This window comes from Malurus melanocephalus, unplaced genomic scaffold, assembly GCF_030028575.1.
Source record: "Malurus melanocephalus ecotype Western Australia unplaced genomic scaffold, MMel_1.1 scaffold_143, whole genome shotgun sequence".
In the NCBI taxonomy this organism is placed as follows: domain Eukaryota; kingdom Metazoa; phylum Chordata; class Aves; order Passeriformes; family Maluridae; genus Malurus; species Malurus melanocephalus.
Genome location: NW_026623375.1, coordinates 1,109,941 through 1,132,062, shown reverse-complemented (window position 1 = coordinate 1,132,062; position 22,122 = coordinate 1,109,941). Strand labels below are relative to the sequence as shown.

The window sequence follows — 22,122 nt, the reverse complement described above, 5'->3', positions numbered from 1 at the left end:
GGCACACAGCAGCAGGGCCATTCAGTGCAGCTGGGAATGGAGCAGCTCAGTGTTGTGGAGGGGGAAAACTGAATTTGAAGGCTTTGCATGGAGTTTGGGAATTATTTGCACTGACCAGAGCTGCTCTGTGTCCGCAGCCTCCGATCAGCACCCCGCGCCGCTCCGACTCCGCTATCTCCGTCCGCTCCTTGCACTCCGAGTCCAACATGTCCTTGCGCTCCACGTTCTCACTCCATGAGGAAGAGGAGGAGCCAGTAGGTATTTGGGATTGTCTGAAGGAGCAGGATTAGGAAGTTCAGTGTCAAAAGAGTGACTTGGAGCACTGTTGTGAGTACACAGAGCTCTCAGGGACAGTTTTTGTTCAGTGCTTGGCTCAGACTGCTGCTTTTAACTTTGTTTCCACCACTGACTTTGCTTCCTTATGTACCATTTCCCTCCCTGGAAAGCGAGGATAATGGTGAGGCTTTTCTGCTTCCCAGAAAAACTGTAAGTCTTTGCAAAGTCCTGTGTGATTGCCTGGCCTTGCAGCAGAGCAGGGCAGGTTGCAAGGGTTGCAGGCTGGTGGTCTGGCCCCAGGCAGAAAGAGAAATACAATTGCCCATGAATTTGGAGACCCATCCCCATTCAGGGYTAAGTGGCACCCCACTGACTTGATTGTAAGTCCCAGGAGGGTGCAAGGAATTGCCTGCATGTTGGGGGAGGATGCTTTTAAACAGAGCTTAGCTTGTGACCCAGTAACTAACCCAAAAGTCGATGAATAAAAGGTCAGGTRGCGTTCTGCCACTGATCTGGGATAAGTGTTTTTCATATTTAGGAACCCAGGGGGCTGTGTTTGCATTTCTGAGAGCAGCACAGGATGAAAAGATAGAGCAAAGTACAGAGATTGATTGGAAATGCTCTGAAATGTGAGCATGGAGAGCTGTGGTGCTCCGGGAGGACATGCTTGGAGCCCTGGAGAGCTGTGGTGCTGCAGGATGATGTGCTTGGGGCCCTGTGCTGGCAGTCCTGGTTGGTAAACAAAACTGGAGAGATGGGCCCACTGCAGTAGAGACAACGTTGTTTCTGTTTCCTATGGGAATGAAGGAGCCCTTCCTTGAAAAAATTTCAAAAACACAAGAGYGCAGGCTGCTTTAAAACTGCTTTTAAACTCAGGCTTAATATATTTTTGACAACTCTTTGTTCAGTCTGACCAAGCACAAAGTCCCCGCCAGTGCAGCTCATGCAGTTGTGGTGACTTGAATCATTGCAAAGAATTTGGTCTGTGCAGTTTGCTGTCAGGTCCTGGCAGACACTGGTGATCCCCAGTTGGTGATGAGCTGAGGGTCTCCAGCCATTCTCAAGTTCATTCTTCCCCTACTGGAACTCAGCAGATCCAGACCGAATTTTCTGTTGACATAATGAAATCCTCAGTTTGCCCCAGGCTCCCTGAGGCTCACCATGGAGGGGTTTTGTTATTCCTTCTGCAGCACTGGAGGCTCTTGGTTTGGACTAACCCATGCTGTCTGTGTCCCTTTGTGTGCCCTGCAGGAGCCCCTGGTGTTYGCAGAGCAGCCGTCCGTGAAGCTGTGCTGCCAGCTGTGCTGCAGYGTGTTTAAGGATCCCGTCATCACAACCTGTGGGGTAAGGCAGAGCCCTCCCAAATATCCTGTGTGAGACAGAGCCAAGCCTGGACTGTCCCCACTGCCTCTCTCTGGGGACTGTCAAACCTAGGGCTTGTTTAAAATGGGGTGGCATTTCCCAGGAGAGCTGTACTGTCTGCCACGCTGTCTCCTTGCTGTGGCTTCCATGGGGTCTAAAACTCCTTCTGAAGGGCTCTGCAGGAGCTCTTGGGCACCCCAGGAATGGCTGTGCTTCAGTTGTGAAGGAAGTGTTGCTTATAAAAAAAGAAGGGCTTGAAGCTTCATTTAGTTAATGCTTGTAAAGGGATTTGAGATCCTCAAATGAAAGGCATGGRGTATTATGAATATTCTTCTGGATTCCATTTTACTGGGATTTAATAGAAGCTGTATATTATTCCTGCTTCTGTGCTGCTTGTGAAGAARGATGGCTTTGAGATGGCTCTAATGCTTGTGACGTGCTTCTGATCACCAGGATGGGGCTGTAGCAACAGCAGCAGAGCTCAGGATTGTTTATTGCAGTGAGGGTGCTTTTCCCCAAAAGTGCTGGAAGCTCGTGCAGTTTGGCTGCGCCATTCCTGTAAGCAGCTCTGCACAGASACACTGAGATTTACTGGTTAATGTGGAAAAAGAACCTCTGCAGGAAGCAGCCTGGCTTCATCTGCAGTCCTGGTCTGGCAGCTCTGGAGGGAGCTCGGTGCAGCTGTGCCGGGCAGGAAAAGGCCATGGGAGCAGGGCAGCAGATAACAGCTCCAGAGAGAGAATCACAGCCCCTGCCAAGAGCTGGCCCTSTGCAGGGGGAATGTGGCTGAGGAGGCTCCAGGGAGTGTAGGGGGCAAGATCAGGAGCGGTGAAATGCTGCAGCCTTTATATTCATTAGTGTGTTAGATTGTGTTTGCTACTTTATCAAGTTAAACTGTCAGAACAGAGAGGGGAGCTATTTAAAGTGCTCAAATTTACAGAGCATTTAATGGGCTTACAAAGCAGCTGTTCCATCTGCCTGCCAGCAGGACAGGGCAGCTTCTGCTRCCTCAGGAGGGCTCCAGAGGGGTGGATGTGCTGAGCTGACTGGGCAAGGACAGGGAGAGGCCAGGCTTCCCCTTGCTCCTTCCCTTGAGGGCTTCTCAGGGGATTGAGGGGGATGACATGGGCTAAAGTGGAGGGTGAAGCAGAGAAACCCTGTGCAGATGTGGAGGGCAKGAAGGACTTGGATGTGTTCAAGRGCAGGSTGGATGGAGCTCTGAGCAGCCTGGTCTAGTGGAAAGTGTCCCTACCCATGGCAGGGGATTGRAACTTGATGATCWYYAGGATCCSTTCCAACCCAAGCCATCCCAGGATTCTGTGATCCCATGAATATCAGAGTGTGGCAGAACACGCCCCTGGCTTTGGCTTGCACCACGATGATGGTCTGATCCTGAATGGGCAGAACATCAAAGCTCCAAAATGTGTGTTCAATACTYTTGGGAGCAGGACCTGCGCTGCACCCTGAGCTGCCTGAGCAAGCAGCTGGGGTTTGCCCTGTGGTGCTGAGCTAAAACAGGCAGAGCAGCTGCTSAGGCCCCCGAGCCACAGACTTTGCTATCTCCCACCTTTCCCATTGTTAGCCACAGGGAATAATTTGCCCGCTCTCATTTTACGCTGACGCTGCTGTTCCTCTCTGTCTCCACAGCACACGTTTTGCAGGAGATGTGCCTTAACATCTGGTGAGTACRGAACTGCTCTTGTGTGATGCAGCCAAAACACTGTTATTTTCTGGTTTATTTGCTTTCACCTAAAGAGAAACCTGCAGAAAAATGTCCAAAGGGCTTAAAACAAGCTGTCAGTCAGATGTGGCACTGCAGCAATGAGGGCCTGGGGGCTGATGGTGCACACTGGAGCATGGGCACTGCAGAGAGAGCTGGGCCCTGCTCCTGGGCACAGGATGTTCTCAGATCCTGGAATATGCAATGGATAATCCCAGGATAATACATGTCTCGCCCAGAGCTGACCCACTCATTTCAGACTGAAAGCTTTCTGTGGCTGCCTGGATAAAGAACCAGGGGCCACATTCGGCATCCACCCCATCAAGCCCTTCTCTCCTGTCTCCTCAGTGCCAGGGCTCTGGCCCCTGACTGAGCCCCACTGAGCTGCTTTAGCTTACCCAGARCCCTGGGAGAGCCCAAGCCCCTGGCTGCTGGCCTAGGCTAACCAGCTCCCACTTGGGTTGGGCTCTGGCTGCAAAAAAAAAAAGACATTTCTTGGCACAAGCCTGCTCCCCTCTTGGCAARCTGTTGTTCAGCACAAAGCCAAGCCATTGGCATTACCAGAGCAGTGGGCCCTGAGGAGGCTCCCTGGGGAGTCCTGCAAAGCAGCAGCTCTTTCTGCCTTAGGATTTTTGTGTTCCATATGCAAGAGGTCCATCTGCTTTGCATGTTAATCCCCTCACCATGCTCTGCTGTACCAACCCCAGCCCACAGATCCGTAGCAAAAGGTTTTGCAGTTTTAATCCCCATCCCTGAAGTGTTCAGTAAACAACTGGATGTGGCAGTGCTCACTTGATAAGGTGGTGATGAGTCCAGCGTTTGGACTCAATGATCTTGGAGGTCTTCTCCAACCTAAAGTGTTTCTATGGTTGCTGGCAGCAGGAGCTGGCCCAGGCTGGGGTGAGGGAGCAGGTTATGGCTGGGGCATTGGGTGATTTGTGCTCACTGCCTGGGAACACACTTGAGCCAGCACAAGGCAGTCTAAAGCAGTGTGGGCTTTTTTCATTGGCAGCTCCCTCAAGTCATTGTGGATTAATATAAACTGTCATTTTTCCAAGCCCCAAGACAAAGCAAAGATAGTGGTTTGTTCTATGGCCACTCACCTTGACCAGGGAAGGAATAAAATTTCCACACAGGGGCTCTTGGAAACGCTCCTGCCTGTCTCAGCCCTCGCTGACCATGTYATCCTTCCCTCCCTGGCAGAGAAGTGCCCCGTGGACAATGCCAAGCTGACGGTGGTGGTGAACAACATCGCGGTGGCCGAGCAGATYGGGGAGCTGTTCATCCACTGCAAGTACGGCTGCCGGCCCACGGCCAGCAGCAAGCCCACTGCCTTCGAGGTGGACCCCCGTGGCTGCCCCTTCACCATCAAGCTGAGTGCCAGGAAGTGAGTCTTGTTGCAGCCTGGATCCTGTCCAGGGAAAGGGCCCTGCCAGCCTGGCCTGCCTGAGCTGTCCTGCGACTCTGGGGCCGTGCAGCCCCTGGGTGTGCCATGGGGGTGGGCAGGGTGGCTGCAGGGGACACTTCAGATGGAGGCAGATGGGCTGGTGGCAGGGGAGGGACGCTGTTTTCTGCTCCCATCTTACCTGAGTGCCAGCACTGTGAGAGCAGGCACCTCACACCCAGGATGAAACTGTGGCCATGGTCAAGAACTTGRGATTCTTTTTGTAAGAGGAATTATTAGTTATATCCTATGAATTTGAAGTCTATCTCCCTCCCCATCCTAAATGCATTCCCTGTTTTCCCTGTCCATTGCCTATTGTTGATGGTTGCATGAAGACTCAGCCCATCAGCTGCAGAAGTAGATGTGCCCTGTGGAAATGTGGCCTATTATTACCCTCAATTTTCTGGCCAAATGAGAATTTAAAGCTGGAATTGCAGTCTCAGAGCAGGAGGCTTTGGATCACCTGACAGCCTCTCAGGGCTGATGTGCTCCTTTCCTGTGTTGTTCCCATTAATTTCTGCTTGTTGCTGATTTTCTCTGTCTTTGTTTCTCTCCTTGGGCAGGGATCATGAGAGCAGCTGTGATTACAGGCCCGTGCGCTGCCCCAACAACCCCAGCTGCCCTCCCCTCCTCAAAATGAACCTGGAGGCTCACCTGAAAGAGTGCGAGCACATCAAGTGTCCCCACTCCAAATACGGGTAAGGAGCTGATGCTTATGGGTGGGGAAGATGCACTGAGCTCAGYACTGAGCCTTGGGGTGGCCTCGAGGCCTCTGAGCAGCTCTCCCCAGTGCTGGGCATTGCCCTRAGGCTGAGCTCAGGGTTACAGGAATTGCAGGAGACAGCCCCAGAGCCTCTGTGAGGGAACAGGCAGGTCTCAGGGAGGAGGAAGGTGAGTGCACAAGCAGAAGAACAGCTGGAGGAGAGTCAGAGCATGGAGAGAGGGGGATGTATACAAGAGTAATTTGAGCACCATGGCARTGTCTTGCCAACCAGTCCTTGTCCTGGGGCAAGGGAAGTGCTGATCTGCCTCAGAGGGTTCCCTGTCACCCGAGCCCCAGGGCAGCCCCTACCTGTGTTTCCTGTTTCAGGCAGAGGGTTCACAGAAAGTTCTTTCAACACTGGCCCAGGGCAGTGGTGGAGTCSCCATCCCTCAGGGATTTAAATGCCATGTAGATGTGGCACTTGGGGACATGGGCTAGTGGTGGCYTTAGGGGAATGAGTGGACTCGATGGTCTTAGARGGCTTTTCCAACCTCAGCAATTCTSATTCCCTGATCCTGAGACATGTCTTGGCAGAGGCAGAGCAAGSCACATCCTGGCAGAGCAGCCCTGACTCTGTGCCACACTGCAGGCCCAAGTCAGCATCTGCTGAGGGCAGCTGCAGTTTTTTCCACTGGTTTTGATGGCTCCTGAGCACAACAAACTGAACCACACTCTGTCTCCTGCCCAAGATCTGCTTTTGCTTGCAGACAGTCCAGTTTGTGGCCAGTGCCCTGACTGGAAGARTGGGAGTTGCTTGGCCTCTCTTGTCCTGCAGTTGCCTGTCCCAGCAGGATCATGGAATCATTAAAATTGGAAAAGACCTCCAAGATCGCCAAGTCCACCCTTTGAAGGATCGTGAACCACAGTATCCCTGCTCCTGGTAGGAGGAGCAGGACAGCTGGGGATCCACACAAGCCTTGGAGCCCCACTGAGGAGCCAGCTGAGCAAGGAATCTCCACGTGAGCCCTGCTCCAGCCAGCATCTGCCTTCCCCTCAGGTGCACGTTCATAGGAAACCAGGACACGTATGAAACACACCTGGAGACGTGCAAGTTCGAGGGRCTGAAGGAGTTCCTGCAGCAGACAGACGATCGCTTCCATGAGATGCAGGTGGCCATGGCCCAGAAGGACCAGGAGATCGCTTTCCTGCGCTCCATGCTGGGGAAACTCTCGGAGAAAATCGACCAGCTGGAGAAGAACCTGGAGCTGAAGTTTGGTGAGTCTGCATCAAATGGGCTCYGTGGTCAGAGCTGCAGGGACAGAGCAGCTCTGTGGGTGGTGCATCACAGGGCTGCTCTCCCTGCTGATGGCAGCAGTGTGTTYTGAGGCTGGGTGGCAGTGGGTGCTCTCTGCCTGTTCCCTGGGGTGCCATCAGTGGCTCTGCATGACTCTGGGCCTGTCCTTTTCTCACAGATGTGCTGGATGAGAACCAGAGCAAGCTGAGCGAGGACCTGATGGAATTCCGCAGGGACGCCTCCATGCTGAACGTGAGGAGGGGCCCTGGGATGATGTTAGCTGGCTCTGCCCCTAGCTAGGCTTCTKCTGCAGATGGGGAAAGCTTTGGGGAGACCCTTCTGCTCCAAAACCTGGGCTTTTTACAGGGGCATTGTGCCTTCCTCCCTGCCTACAGAAAGCAGGGAGACAGGCAGATCCATGCAGTCTGATGACTGGCAGAGTGAGGACAGTATATTCTGAAAAGTATTTCTGGGCCTGTCTGAATACTCAAGAGATTCCTGCAGCTCTGAGGTGCTGGCAGAGCCCTGCAGTCTCTGGAGGGAGGTGACAGAGAGATGTGGCAGTCACAAAGTCACAGAGGAGAGGTCTGTGGTCAGAGGATGAGTCGGCTGCTGAGGAAGGGTGCTCTGGCAGTCAAGCAGAAAGGGGGGTTGCAGCAGTGCTAAACCCTGCCCAGGACAGGCTGCCCTGTGTGGCTCTGCAGCTCTCACAGCTTGTGGTGTTTTTCAGGATGAGCTCTCCCACATCAACGCTCGACTCAACATGGGCATCCTTGGATGTGAGTATCCCCGTGGCCTGGGGGTGGGGGGTGCCCAGGGAGCCCTCCTGGGTGCTGTCACAGGGGTGCAGAGCAGCAGCACTGCTCTCCCTCCCTCACCTGGCTCTCCTTTCTGCAGCCTATGATCCTCAGCAGATCTTCAAGTGCAAGGGGACCTTYGTGGGCCACCAGGGCCCTGTGTGGTGTTTGTGTGTGTACTCCATAGGAGACTTGCTCTTCAGTGGCTCCTCAGACAAAACCATTAAGGTAAGAGCTCCCCTCTTCCCTGCACCTTCTGCATTTGCAATGGAACAGAAGCTGAGCTCATTTGTGGGGTGGGGGGATGTCACTTCCTAAAATTTCCTCCAGGGAATCAAATGATTATTTTTGATTATAGTTGGACAAAATTCTCTGCAAGGAAACATTATGTGATAGTGAAATTGAGAGACAGAGATCTTTRCAAAGCCCTGATTAGAATCTCATTCCTGCTGCTGTTGGTTTTGTTTTATATGGTGTTTGGGGTACTCAGGACTATTTCAGCTTCTGRTTTTATTTTCCTTTGTTACAAAAAGTCATCTTAGAACAAAGCATTTGTCCCTGATCCAATGTGTCCATTCCCCATTTTATGGCATGTTTGTTTTTCTTTGTCCCGTTTTCAGTAACTCAAACTGACAGCACGGCCCCGGTGCAGCCTCAACAGCCCTTCCCTGTGTCACTGTGGTGGCTGCTGGTGGCTCCTGGCCAGGCTGGGGCCCCCCATGGGCTGACACAACCAACCCTGCCAGGAGCAGAGCTTTGGTTTAGTTTCCTTGGTTTTAGAGCCACATGGAAGGAAATGGATGTTGCTGTACTTYAGGGAAGGAAAGCAGATTTGTCCCCTGTCCTGGCTGCTCTGGGCACCACTTCCCCTGTTYCTCTCGAGAGAGCAGTGTGTGCTCAGGGGGAAAGCCTTTGCAGGGCCAGAGGAAGCTGTGCTGTGTCACTGGAGCTCTGGGACGGGGTAGGAATTGCAAAAGCAGAAGCCTGAGAGCTGCTCCCTTGTCTCAGTGTGTTGTTTTGGCCTGGGCTGAGGAAGGCAGAGCTGGAACAGCTGATTCCTGCTGCTGTCCTGTGTCTCCAGCGTCAGCCTGACCCTSTGCAGTGCATTCCCTGTGCAGCCAAGCCTCCCAGCCCCGGGGCCCAGCAGGCAGTGCCCAGGTGTCAGCCAGCCTGTTTCCTGCTCAGGCTGCTGCCATCCTGCCCGGGGCTCCAGCTGCCTTGTGTTTCCTCTCAGGTGTGGGATACCTGTACCACWTACAAGTGCCAAAAGACCCTGGAGGGCCATGATGGAATTGTACTGGCTCTCTGCATCCAGGGGTGAGTGGACAGGGACACTTGCCCYTAGGGACAATGGGGACAGCCCTGGGGCTCCTAAGCATGCCCTGACAATTCCCATCCTCTGTCCGGCATGTGCCAAATTATGCATGAGAGGCACATCTGAAAATGGACAAAGAGCATGTCTCTCTGGTCTTCCCCGTGTCCTGGCTTTCTCCCCTGGTCACCAGCGGGGTGCTTGGCTCCCTGCTCCAAGGGCCAGTCCAGCCTGGCCTCCCAGGGAGCTGGGCCTGCTCTGGGGTGGCTGTGTGCAGCTCCTGTSCCCCTCAGTGCCTGGGGACGAGCTGGGAGCCTGCACATGGCACTGTCCCTGTGTGACCCCACTTTGTGTGCTGGTGTCGTTGCAGGAACAAACTGTACAGTGGCTCTGCTGACTGCACCATCATCGTGAGTACGGCGCGTCCCCAGCCCGCTGTGTGGGGGACTGACAGCCCTCGTGGGCTGTGTCCGCTGCCTGAGCTCCTGGGTTGGGTTTGGGGCTCTCCTGAGGGCTGGATTTCCCTCTTCCAGCACCTCCGTGGTGCTCTGAGCTCAGGCAGGGTGGTTGGTCCTGATCAGCTGGGACAGGGGCTCAGACAAGTGACCTGTCCCACCCGTGGGTCATTCCCTCCCTCCGAGGYAGAGGAAGGGGCCTGCCCCTCATGGGTGCTTTGCTTTGGTGACCTTGACAGTGCTGGACTTGGTCTTAGAGGGCTTTTTCCACCTAAGAAACCATCCAAGATTYTGTAATTCTTCTTTGCAGGTGTGGGATATTCAAAACCTGCAGAAGGTGAACACGATCCGAGCACACGACAATCCTGTTTGCACTTTGGTCTCCTCACACAATATGCTCTTCAGTGGCTCCCTCAAAGCCATCAAGGTACAGCTCAGGGGCTCCTCTGGGGCTGCTTGGGGACCAGGAGTGCAAACTCTCAGGCWGAAGTGTCCAAAGAGGAAGAAGGTGGCATTTTGACCTGTCGGTGACCTTGTTGCTAAGCTCTCCTGAGGGACAGAGCAGCCAGCACTGCAGAGGTTTAGCTCATGCTCTGTGCTCAAGGCAAAGCTGTTCTCTGGCTGCAAAAACACTGTATTTCTTCCAACTCTGTAAATCCGAGGCTGTAGCTGGAGTATCCAGGAGTTTCTGAGTGTGTGTGTCCTTAGACCCCAAAGGACCTGCCCAGACCATTGGGAGTTGTGTCTGGGCTCCAGAACTGGCTGGAGATTCAGGCTGCCTGTTTTGAAACTGCCTCCCAAGGATCTTGAGTCTGCATTCCCTACCTAAAACATGCAGAAATCAGGGAACAGCTTTGCAGGCTGCCCTTTCAAGCCTTGGCTGRATTCCCATGGTTCTGCTTCCAGCTCCTGGTGAGACAGCTTATGGGCCCGTCCATCTGTAAGAGGACTCTGCTCTTTTCTTTATCTGGGGCCTGGAGTGGCTCAGCTCTGGAGAGAGCTCCGGGCTGGAGCAGCCACACAGCTGAAGGAGARTTGGGGACCTTTTGGGTTTGTCATCCCTGGCCACTTCCTGCCAGTGAGCTGAGCAGGCTTGGAGTGTGGGGAGTGAGATCTRCTGCTCCGTGTGTGCCAGGGGGTGGGAGAGGAGCTTTGTGGGAGTGGAAGTGCAGGGCAGTTCCGTGCTGCAGCTGTGGTTTAAACTTTGCAGCCCATGGCTCTGCTCGGGAAGGGTCTCTGCCAGCAATAGTGCAGCTCCAGGCTGGCTCCCTCCRGAATGTGCTTACCCTGCAGTTCCTGGGTTTTACTGGCAAGGCAGTGGGGTCAGGCAATTCCCATCAGGCAGGAGAGCCAACAGAAGGATCCCCACAGGAGCTCTGAGGGCCTTGGAGAGGTGGGCAGCGATGGGCACTGCTGGCTGTGTCCTGCCCAGCCCCACTGAGATTCCTCTGTATGTGTGTATCCCTGCTTTCCACAGGTCTGGGATATTGTGGGGACTGAGCTCAAGCTGAAGAAGGAGCTGACAGGTCTCAATCACTGGGTGCGAGCGCTGGTGGCTTCCCAGAACTATCTCTACAGTGGATCTTACCAGACCATCAAGGTGGGACCCTGGCACTGGTGACACCCTGGCACTGGTGACACCCTGAGCAAGCTCTCTCTGTGCCAATCTGTGCTCTGCATTGGGACAGCAGCACCAGAGGCAGCTGCTGGGATGTGAGAGCGCTGCTGACACGCAGGATTTTCCTGTGCTGATTCCATCTCTGCAGGCAGGCCTGCTGGGGAGGCTCCCTGGGATGAACTGGGGCCTCAGCCATGGCGCCTCGTGGCTGCTGCAGCCTTATCTGCACTGACCCTCCTGCTGATAACGGGGGAAGGTCACTGTCTGCCTGCAGGGTTACCATCAATCCCTGTGGGGGCTCCCAGTGCCCCCTTCCTCTGTGCTGGCTCAGGTTTTGATGAATAGCTCCCCTCTCAGCATCTGGGGGACACAGGAGAATTGGAAGTTGCCCTTCTCAGTGTTAATGAATCCCTGTTAATTTGGCTCCATTGGGTTTTAGTGCCATCAAGGACTGGGCTATGTGTGCACATGTGTGTACAGTCACACAAAGGGTGTGAAGTCTCCACAACGTTTCCAACCTGGATATTCAAAGCTGGGTAGATAAATAAGATAGCAGCGATTTGCTCTTCTGTGCTGAACATTCACATCTGGAGAGATTTGTCCCTAAAGGTGTGATCTGGGCACACAGGGAGCCAGGCTGACTGTGTGCATGGCAGAATGGCTGCAAGGGCTCTCCCCTCTGGAGAAGGGTCTCATCCTGCCTTTGCTGTGTCTCTCAGATCTGGGACATCCGGAACCTGGAGTGCGTGCACGTGCTGCAAACATCAGGAGGGAGCGTGTACTCCATCGCCGTGACCAACCACCACATCGTGTGTGGCACCTACGAGAACCTCATCCACGTAAGGATCCACTGGCATGGGCTCCTCGGGAATGGGGGACAGGGYGTGGGGCTGGGCACGTGGCTCTGCCTGTCCCTGTGGCACAGCGCCCACGCTGGAGGTGGAAACTCCTCCTGGAGGGGAGCTCGGGGGCCTCAGCCCAGCGCAGCCTCCAAGGCCGGCTGTGTCCACAGGTCTGGGATATCGAGACAAAGGAGCAGGTCCGCACGCTGACCGGGCACGTGGGGACAGTCTAYGCCCTCGCCGTCATCTCCACACCCGATCAAACCAAAGTCTTCAGCGCGTCCTACGACCGCTCGCTCAGGGTACGTGTGAGCCACGGGGGAAGGGTGGATGGGGATCCCCAGCCCTGCGTGTCACAGGACTGCCGTGTGTCACCCGTGTCACCCCTGACAGCAGCCCCTCCCGGGGCTCCAGGCTGTGCTCGGCTCACGTTTCCCGTGTCCCTACAGGTGTGGAGCATGGACAACATGATCTGCACCCAGACACTGCTGCGCCACCAGGGCAGTGTCACCGCCCTCGCCGTGTCCCGTGGCCGCCTCTTCTCCGGCGCCGTGGACAGCACTGTAAAGGTGGGTTTGCTCAGGCTTCTCCTGGATGGCTTGGGTTCGTCCAGTGCTGGAATTAGGGCATTAAATGAGTTAGGAGCCATCTTCAAGCTGACAGGAGGGTGCAGCCAGGTGGGGGTCAGGCTCTGCTCTCAGGGAACAAGACGCAAGGCAAGAGGACATAATCTCAAATTGTACCAGGGGAGGTTCAGGTTGGAYATGAGRAAGAATTTCTTCATGGAAAGGGTTGCTAARTCCRGGGAGATGGTGGRGTCCTCATCCCTGGAGGTATCCAGTGAATAACTCAATGTGACACTCAGTAACAAGGTGGGCATTGGTCGCAGGTTGGRCTYGATGATCTTGGAGGTCTTTTCCACCCTTAACAATTCTGAGATTCTATGGAACAAGGGGATGGTTCTCTGTGGTGGGAGGTTTCCCTCCTGACAGTGTGGGTGCTGGCAACCCCAAGGGAAGCTCCATCTCCATTGGGGGATGAAGAGGAGCCCCCAGGGCTGCTCAGGAGTCACTGCCTGCGGTGCCGTTGTCTCTCTGCAGGTCTGGACGTGCTAATGAGAGCATCACATGAGTCCTGCACACTGAAAGACCAAAAACTCTCCCCTCCATCGGCCTGTGGGTGACCACACCACTGAAACGACTGCTGCAGCTCCTCCTGCACCGACCACTGCCTGCTGCTGCTGCCCCTCGGCCGGCTATCCCCAGACCCCGGCTGGCAGCTCTCCAGATGGCTCTGCCCCATGGACACTCCAGGTGTTCCCTCAGATCTGCCCCAGATGATTGGAAGCAGGAAGCTGTTCCAATGCCAATGCCCTCCTCTGCCTGTGTCCCCYCAGCTGGGGACACCCCCAGGCTGGGGCTGGGGTGACACTGGGCCTCGGGGCCGGGTGAGCACAGCCCTCAGCCAGCACTGGGACCAGACAGATCTGCGTGTCCCAGCGGTGACACCGGGAGGCTGCTCCCCTGTCCGTGGCAGGACTGAGCTTTGGGCCATACCCTGGGTGGGCACCCGCCCCCTTTCTGTCTCTAGTATTTAATTTTACTGCCAAGGCGCCGGGCCAATCCATCTGGGAAGAGGTGTTTTCCTTGAGTAGCCAGGTACGATTTTTATGCCACAGCTAGTTCTCAAATCAAGTTCCACAAGCCCATTGTTCACCACCCTGTAATAATGGTCTCCACATTAAAGACAAAAAGCCTCCGTTGCATTTTTACTCACATTTTCTACTGTTTTTAAGATTGTAATATAGATTTGATTATTTCTTCATTGACAATAAAAGCAGAAAGAGTTGTTCCTGCCCAGTGTGAGTTATTGCAGGGAGCCAGCAGCCAGCACTGGCCCCATGGGGTGAAAATTGGGGTGTGGGGCTCAGGCACCTCAGTGGGGACAGGTCCCAGCCAGGCCCCAGCATCCCACAGAGGCATCCAGGGGTTCCCTCGGACCATGCAGCACAAACACCTGGCATGACACTGAACACCCAGCACGCCACGAGGACTYGGGGACACAAACAGTGGTGGCAGCCCGGCAGGGGTTTTATTTTTTTTATTTTTGTTTAAATATTTGTTGCCAGACTTGGTATAGGAGCAAACGTCTTCACAGCACCACGAGCCATCTACAATTCAGAATAGGAAGAATAAAGACGAGTAGAGGTGAAATCTAAGCACAGAAGAGCAGGGAGCAGCACCAAGATGCAGAGCTGGACAGATGGGATACGATACAGAGTCCATAACTTAATCATAAAAAATATATATATGTATATATCCATCATGTAGAACTTTATGGATTTTTTTTTTAGATACATATTTTTTTTCTTTTCAACAGATATTTTCAGGCGGGTGATTTATTTATTTTTTTAATTATTTTTAAAGTCTTTTTTTGTGTGTTTTGTTGGTTTTTTTTTTAAAAGAAATTTCAAAGTTGTGCCAAACACATTTGGATCAGCGACCACAATGGGAGAGATGGGGGAGAGAGGGAGTGGGGGAGAGGGAAGGAGGGAGAGAGACCACTCTACGTCTTGAGAAAAGAAAGGAACAGCAACACTTGTTTGGAAACCACAAGCAAAAAATGCATTCATCAGGACTCAAGCGACTGAACCAGACTCCAACTCCAGTTTATACAGGAATATACAGCGGTGCATCCCGCAGGACACACGCGAGCACACGCACCCCGCGTGCACACCCACGCACACCCACACGCACCCAGACAGAGACCGACAACAAAAGTCATAAAAAGAAACGAAACCAAACCCTGAAGACACTCCAAAAGAAATGAAACACCTCCAGTGTAAGAATTAACAAAAACCTCCATAAAACAAGGCACATCCTTTGAGTTYGTAACGGTGGAAAAAGAAAGACGTGACACTGAATCCCAACGGAAAACCCGACCAGAACCGCTCGCACGTACCTTCCACCCAGAGAAAAGGTAAATATTGTGCTACTCTTAGAATGAGTTTGCCACAAGACACACAGCTTAGTATAATCTAATAGTTTTTCTCAAGCTAAAATCCAGTTTTCTCTTGATTTCTTTTAAACTGCTTTATATATAATTGCTAATATTTTTAAATCTTTTAAATATATATTTGTTAAAGTTTATTTCTTTTTTATTATTTTGGGGGTGGGGGAAATCTGCTTTATATCTTTTTTTTATCTTTTTTTTTTCCCCTCCAATAAATTAATACTTCTTTTTTATAGCTTATCACCGTCCTGTCCCCAGGCAGGGAGGGGCCAGGCAGGGGCACGTCCCGCTGCCCCCGGGGCCACCGCCGGCCCAGCCCGCCCYCGCCAACGCCGACCGAGAAAGAAAACAAAGTTTAAAAATCAAAATTAAAAACGGAGCAAAGAAACCCAAGTGCATTTGCCTGCCCYACCCCGCCACCAGCAAACGCCATCGGTGACACGCGGCTGGCGGAGCCACCGCGCCGGGCAGGGCTTGTGCTACATTCGGGTCGCGGTGACCCGCGGCGCCGGGGCTGGCAGGGTGTGGGTGGCCACCGGACAGGTCATCGGGAGCCCCCCGGAGCCCCGGCAGCGCTTCGGTCCGGAGCGTGTTGCTTTGTTTCTTCTGTTGGGTTTTATTTCTGTGGTTTTTGTTTTTTTTTGTTTTTTTGCTTCTGCAAAAGGGAGTCCTGCCGGAGCCGGCGCCGAGTCCGTGAGCACAATCCTGAGGTATCTTCTTCTTTGTGCAAACCCCGAGGGACGGGATGTCCGGGAGGGGACGGCTGTACAAAGGGGACGGGGGGAGGGCGGCGGGGCCGGGGGGTCGTGGATCGTTGTGCCCTTGTGCCCACGTAAGCCCTGAGGTTCGCGGGGCCCTGGCGCCCCTCACTCCAGCATGGCATCCAGCTGGTCCGCCAGGTCGTCGAACATGCTGCCGATGTCGTCCAGGATGCTCACGGTGCTCTTCGACTCCACGGCCGAGCTGGGGAGTGACAGAGACGGGTCAGGACATGGCACAGCCCCCTCGGCCCCACAGCACGACCCTCCTGCCTCTCTGTGCTGTGGTGTCCAGTGCCATGACCCAGTGCTCCATGTCCCCAGTGTCCCCTCTCCAAGACAGGCCCCAGTGCACCCACATGCCTAAGTCCCCCTGCCCATGCTGCTTCAGCATCACCCCTCAATGCGGTTMCAGCCAGGGTCCCCTGATCTCSTCCGGTGTCCCCCAGCATCACCCCRCTCCCACCGTGGTGTCACAAGCCCGACCCCTGTGCACGGTCCTTGTGGCCTCCCGTGCTCAGCGTCACAGAGTGGCCTCACACCCTCCGCGGGGACCACCACCCACGCCTGCCCCCCCTTACTCTGCCGCCTGACTGTCCTCCTGCTTGATCTTCTCCTCCACAGCYTGCAGCGCGGCGGCCAGGGACGCGCTCGTCTCCTCCAGCTTCTGCTGCGCCAGCTCGGGGCCGGTGCTRTCGACGGACGGGCTGGCGATGGTGGAGCGCGGCGGCTTCACCGGCACCTGCTGGGGCTGCGCGCCGGGCGACAGGGGCTTGGCGGGGCTGGAGCAGAGCGAGGGCGGGGTGCTGGAGGGCTTGGACGCGGGGCTCAGCTGCCGGGCGGGCGACGGGGACGGCGTGGAGCTGGCACTCGCCGACTGGATGACGGCGTGGGGCTTGGGGGGCTTGGGCGCCGTGGGGGGCGGCGTGGGCTTGGGGGACACCGGGGGCGGCGTGCCATGGATCCGCTTCACCTCTGCGGAGAGAAGGGAGAGGGGCAGGAGGGCGGCGGGGCGGCTGGGACCGGCGGCGTCCGCTCCGGGGAGCGGCTGTCTCAGGGGGCTGGCGGGGCACCTACCTGGGCTGCCGGGGCTTGGGATGGGCACCTTTTTGGGGACGGGCACAGGCGGCCCAGGCACCTTCTGAGGCGGCTGCGTCAGCACAGGCTTGGGGGATACCGGCGGCTTGAAGGGTTTCTTGGGCTCGGCGGGCGGCGGGATGTACTCGGGGCCGTCGGGGCGGGCTGCGGGTGGCGGGGTGGGCGGCGGCTCAGCCCCGCTCAGCTCTGAGGCCGGCCGCCGCTTCACGGTGCCGGTGCCGTTCTGGTACACGGCGAGCGTGGCCGGCTCCAGCGCCGGTTCCTTGTCCTTGGCTTTGGGCCGGCGCTTGACGGTGTCGGACTCGGTGAGGACGAAGCGGACGCCGTCCTGCTGGCTCTGCCTGGCCCGGATCCGCCGCTTAAGCGTGGCGCTGGCCTCCACCTTGGCCAGGTCCCCGTGGCGGTGGGCCGGGGACAGCCCCTCGCCCATCTCCCCCCGGGCCGGCCCCAGGGGCCGCGGCCGCTGTTTGATGGTGAGGGTGCCGTCCTCGGCGAACGGGATGCCGTCGGGGGAGCCGCCGCGCTCCACCCGCAGCCTGTCGCCGGGGCCGTCGGCGGCCGCCTCCGACCGCACGCTATCAGCGCGCTCGCGGCGGGCGGCTGCCACCAGCCCGGTGACGGGGCCGCTGATGGTCCGGCGCCGGTTCACCACCTCCCCGTCCAGCCCGATAGCCTCCTTATGCTTGACGGTGGCCAGGACGGTGGCCACTCGGGCGCGGTCGGGGCTGCCCGGCGGGGGCCCCGGCTGCAGGTAGTAGCCCTCAGGCGCCTTGGCCGGCGCCGTTCCCGGGCCGGCTGCCACATGCGGCTTCTGCAGCGCCAGCCCGCGGGCCCCGCCGCCGATGGAGGACATCTCGAGCATGGCTGCGATGCTGCGCACGCTGCCGGCGCTGCCCGTGTCCACGCTGCCGCCCAGGTCGCTGGCCCGCCGCTGCTCCCKGCGGCTCTCGCCCTCGGCGCTCAGGGTTCCGACGGCCGCCTCGCCCTCACCCTCCTTGGGGAAGTCCTCGGCCATGCCGGCGCTGGAGATGGCAGAGCTGGAGCGCTTGGGAGGGGGTGGCGGGGGTCCCTTCTTCTTGGGGCGGACGGCGAAGGACTGGCTGCGGTTCACGTTCTTGTCGCCGCCGGCGGGTGCCCGCACCGAGTGRCTGCGGCCCACGCGGCGCTGGACGGTGGCGTAGGGCCCCGCGTCCGGCACCAGCAGCTCGTCCCGCTCCTGCTCGCTGTCGGAGGCGGCGTAGCGGTTCAGGCTGTGCGCCCGCTTCTTCGGCCGGCCCGGCTCCTCCTCGCCCTCGCCCGCCGGCGGCAGGCACAGCACGGGCACCGAGACGGGCAGGACGGGCACCCCCGGCGGCCCCGCCTCGGCCTCGGCGGGCTGCGGCAGGACATAGGCGAAGCCGCGGTGCGTGGGCGACTGGGGCAGGGAGCGGGGCGATGCYGGGCGCTCGCCGGGCGGCAGCAGCTGCGGGGTGGGCTTCACTTTGGCGGTGGCRTGAGGGGCCGCCGGGCCTTGTGGGGACGAGGGTCGTGCCTTGCCGGGGGTCTGCGGCGGCGTCAGCTGCCCGGCGGAGGCTGGGAAAGGCTGCCGGGGCTTGCCGGGCACCGGGGGCACGCTGGCGCGCTTCACGGGGTGGCCGTGCCGGGGCTGGCGGCTCTCCTTGGGCGGTGCAGGGGGGCTCTCCCCGGCCCCCTCGGCCAGGTACTCCTGGCTTTTGGAGATGGCGGCGGCGGGAGGGCCCCGCGGGCCATCGCCCAGCAGCTCCTGCGAGCTGCTCATCTGCCGGGCGCGGCCGCCCAGCCCCGGCGGTGAGCGGTAACCGGGGGCCGCGGGGTTCGCCGCCTTCTCGGGGGTCTCCTCGGGGCCTTCGCCCGTTATGGCCACCTGCAGCTCGCTGCTGAGCTCGCTGTCCTGGAATGTGGTCATCTTGGGTGACTGGCACTCRGCTGGCTCTGGCGGGGGGGACTCGATGGCCAGCACCTCTGGGCATGGYCCTGACGCCTTCCTCTTGAGTGTGCCCGGCTCGTACTTGCCCAGCTCGGCACGCTGCAGCTCCGCCAGCTTCTTCACCGCCAGCATCAACTTCTTCTGGTGGCCTGGGGGTGGCACATGCCATCAGTGTCACCGCCATGGCCACCACAGCCGGCGCCGCGCACGGAGCCTTACCCAGCTTGGTGATGCCGATCTCCTGCAGATCCTCCCAGGTGATGTCGGTGATGAAGTCGATGTTCTCGTAGCCATTCTCCACCAGCACCTTGTAGTACTGGGACAGGCCGATCATGGAGAGCCACAGCGCCAGGTTGGCCTGGGGTGGTGTGCAGGGCACGGCTCAGCACCGGCTGGCAGCAGGATCCAGCCCTGGCACCCCCCAGCATCACAGCACCCATGGCATGCAGGAGATCCCCCAGAACAATGGAGATCCCCCCCAGCACAGCAGGAGATCCCCCCAGCATAGTCCCAGGGAATTTGCCTTATCCCTGTCCCCTACAATCATCCTGGGCCATTCCCAGCCCYATTCCYATGGGAAACCTYTCACTGTGCCCAGACAYTGGGGCAGGAAAGGTGTCAGGGGACACAGTGTCACATCCACGTGATGCCAGCTTGCACCAGCTTGATGGTCCCTGGGAAGCTGTCAGGAGGGRACATGGGCAGCTCTGCGACCATGGRGCCAGCTYCCRCCCTCGTCCAGTGYCACCCCTCCCTGAAGKGACCAGAAGGAGGGGACTYGTTGCCACCTTGGATGTGGTTTCAGTCCCCCTGGCCCCGCACAGCCCTCACCGGTTTGTACTCGGGCAGCCACTCGGGAATGTTGAGGTTGTTGATCTCGGAGGCGATCTTCTTCCTGTGCCCCGGCTTGGTGACACCGATGGCCGTGAGGTCCTGGGGCAGAGAGAGGGGTCAGTGGTGCCCTGATCCGGCCATGCCCCGCCTCCCACCGCTSCCGGCCTCACCTCCGGTGTCATCCGGCTGATGGTGGTGATGTCGTAGCCGGCGTTGATGAAGTTGGGCGCRTAGAGCTGCAGCTGGAACTTGCAGAGCCACTGGTACACGGCCTCCGAGCTCTGGGGCGAGAGGGACAGATGGATCGGGGAAGCTCCAGGAATGGAGACCTGGCACTCGTGCCCATGTCCCCCACACTGTCCCCACCACATGCTCCCCGCGGCACCCAGCGCCCTCCACTCACCTTCCCCTCCGACGGTGGCTCCATTTTCTTCAGCTGCGGCTCAGTGGAAGGCTGGGGGGCATAGGGGGAGCTGGCCACACTCTGCGACCGCGACGAACCTGCCGGAGGGGCAGTGGTCAACAGGGCCAGGGCTGCCCAGCCCCAGGCTCCGGCCACGTGGAAGGGAGAGCGGAGTCCAGTCCTGAGTGGGATGCCACAGCCACAGCCCCAGGTTGTCAGGGCCAAGACAGGCACGGGAGAGCGACACCCACCGCAGCGCAGCAGCCGGGAGCGCCCCGCGCTGCCCTGGACAGCGGCTGCTCCTCGGGGAGGGGCAGGCGAGCTGCTCCACCCAGCACGGCCCCGAGCAGGGGACCGGCCCGACCTTTCCTCCAGAGCGAGTGTCCCTGGTGCCCGGCAGCAGCCAGAGGGGTTCCTCTGCCCAAAACCCTCTGTTCCCCGTACTCTGGCTTTGGCACCAACCAGGCAGGCTGGCACGAACTGTTCATCCCTTGGGCCCCCCGCCAGGCATCCCTCGGTGCCCACCCTCCAGGGTGAGGAGGGCTGCCCTGAAATTTTTGCCTCATATTTCTGATCAGGATGAGCAAGARAAGCCCCTTCCCCGCCGCCAGCAACTGCATTTCCCGTGTGTGTGCGTGTGTGCGTGTGCATCCTCCTTGTGTGTGCATCCTTCGGGCATCTGCCTCCCACTCGCGTGGGCATCCTCCTCACATGTGCATGCCTCTGCCGTGTGCATCTCCCTCACGGCTGCATCCCACTTGCGTCTGCATCGCTCCAGCCTGTTTTCCCCTCTCCCTGGCAACGTCTGCACCCCCCTCCACGCGTGTGGACCCCGCTCCGTGTGCGCAGCCCCCTCCCCTGTGCGCACCCCCCTCCCCGGCTTTCTCTGCCCGCAGTCTCCTCCCTCCCCACAGCCCGGGCCGCTCTGGGCATCCCCCCACGCCCACCCCCACGTGTGCATCTCCCGTCTGTCCCCCCGTTTCCCAGGCACGGGCCACCCCCGTGGCGTGGGCACCCCCGCAGCGTGGCCATGCTCCCCGCAGCCCCCCAGACGGCGGTGGCGGGGGGGGACCCCGGCTCGGGCTCCAGCAGGGCTGGCGGGGGGCCAGGGAAGGGAAGGGGCTGGGGAGCAGCGGTGCCCCCCCTGCCCGCCCCATGCCGCCCCCCGCCCCCCACGGGCCCCCACTAACCGAGGCAGGAGAAGGCCTGGCAGCAGCCGAAAGGCGAGAGAGTCATTTTTTACCCACACGTTTTTCTTCTGGCGACGGGTGCCGTGGCAATAAAAAAAAAGACAAATCCCTGGATCCACGGCACGGCCAGGGCTCCTCCTGCTCCGGCAGCCGGGCGGCCGCAGCACGCACCTGCGGGGATGTCCTGCGCCTTGGCCGGCCCATCGCCCACGGCAGACTCTTGCGCAGAAGCCTTCTGGGAAAGGACCGTTGCCAGCAGCTGAAAAACACCCCGGGAAGGGGGGAGAGCAGGCAGGAGTGAGGCGGGCGGAGGGGGTCGGCGGGCCGGAGGGTGCGTGTCGCAGGTGCCGCGGGTGTCGAGCGTGTCTCAAATGCCGTGGACGCTGCGGGTGCTGCTGGTGCTGCGGGTGCCGCCAGCTCGGGCGAGGGTGGGCAGGGAGGGTTGCAGCAGATTTCGGCTGCAGCGGGGAGAGCGGGAGCCGCGGGAGCAGCAGATGGTGCTTTGCCGGCAGCAGGAGCCCACGGCACCGCCGCACCCCAAACCCAGCCTGGCACATGCCCAGCCCGGGCTGCCGGCACGGGATGGGGGTCCCTGTGCCCACAAGACAAAACCCCCCTGGCTGGCACCATGGTGCGGCTCAGGGGCACGTGGGCACGGCAGGCAGGGTGCCAGGGGGTGTGGGCTGAGGGTGCTGGGGTCGGTGGTGGGCTGGCGGGTGCCGTCGCCAGGGAATGGGACAGCCAAGGGGCAGCGCACACAGGGCATGGGGCTGTGTGCCAGCGGCTGTGTGCCAGGGCTGTCAGGGCAGCGTGCGGTGCAGTGAGCGGTGCTGGTGGCAGTGTGTCGTGCTGGTGGCAGCAGTGCATGGTGGCAGTGTGCTGTTCCAGTGGCAGCAGTGCATGGTGGCAGCAGTACATGGTGGCAGTGTGCCATTCCTGTGACAGCAGTGCATGGTGGCAGTAGTGCATGGTGCTGGAGGCATGTGCCGTTCCGGTGGCAGCAGTGCATGGTGGCAGTGTGCCATTCCGGTGACAGTAGTGCATTGGTGGCAGTGTGCC

At 58.5% G+C, this 22,122-nt stretch overlaps 2 protein-coding genes across 5 annotated transcripts in view; one reads left to right on the top strand and one right to left on the bottom strand.

The window, feature by feature from the left end:
- Positions 1-13,688, top strand: part of TRAF7 (TNF receptor associated factor 7) — a 28,969-nt gene extending 15,281 nt beyond the window's left edge. For all 4 annotated transcript variants that reach the window (XM_057371232.1, XM_057371234.1, XM_057371233.1 and 1 more), the window contains 17 exons: positions 138-254; positions 1,528-1,620; positions 3,286-3,319; positions 4,562-4,745; positions 5,366-5,500; positions 6,563-6,780; positions 6,978-7,051; positions 7,530-7,578; positions 7,697-7,824; positions 8,831-8,913; positions 9,279-9,318; positions 9,674-9,790; positions 10,841-10,963; positions 11,701-11,820; positions 11,994-12,125; positions 12,273-12,392; positions 12,924-13,688. In XM_057371232.1, the coding sequence (XP_057227215.1) occupies positions 138-254; positions 1,528-1,620; positions 3,286-3,319; positions 4,562-4,745; positions 5,366-5,500; positions 6,563-6,780; positions 6,978-7,051; positions 7,530-7,578; positions 7,697-7,824; positions 8,831-8,913; positions 9,279-9,318; positions 9,674-9,790; positions 10,841-10,963; positions 11,701-11,820; positions 11,994-12,125; positions 12,273-12,392; positions 12,924-12,938 (1,782 nt within the window). In that variant the 3' untranslated portion in view covers positions 12,939-13,688. The remainder of the gene's footprint in view (positions 1-137; positions 255-1,527; positions 1,621-3,285; positions 3,320-4,561; positions 4,746-5,365; positions 5,501-6,562; positions 6,781-6,977; positions 7,052-7,529; positions 7,579-7,696; positions 7,825-8,830; positions 8,914-9,278; positions 9,319-9,673; positions 9,791-10,840; positions 10,964-11,700; positions 11,821-11,993; positions 12,126-12,272; positions 12,393-12,923) is intronic.
- Positions 13,689-13,908: 220 nt separating this feature from the next.
- The window catches only part of CASKIN1 (CASK interacting protein 1), a 29,525-nt gene continuing 21,311 nt past the window's right edge, over positions 13,909-22,122 (bottom strand). Inside the window, exons 14-21 of the mRNA XM_057371231.1 lie at positions 21,235-21,322; positions 19,874-19,971; positions 19,641-19,751; positions 19,468-19,569; positions 18,856-18,994; positions 16,671-18,785; positions 16,175-16,568; positions 13,909-15,798 (exon numbers count right to left, since the gene is read on the bottom strand). Coding sequence (XP_057227214.1) covers positions 15,702-15,798; positions 16,175-16,568; positions 16,671-18,785; positions 18,856-18,994; positions 19,468-19,569; positions 19,641-19,751; positions 19,874-19,971; positions 21,235-21,322 — 3,144 coding nt within the window. The 3' untranslated portion in view covers positions 13,909-15,701. The remainder of the gene's footprint in view (positions 15,799-16,174; positions 16,569-16,670; positions 18,786-18,855; positions 18,995-19,467; positions 19,570-19,640; positions 19,752-19,873; positions 19,972-21,234; positions 21,323-22,122) is intronic.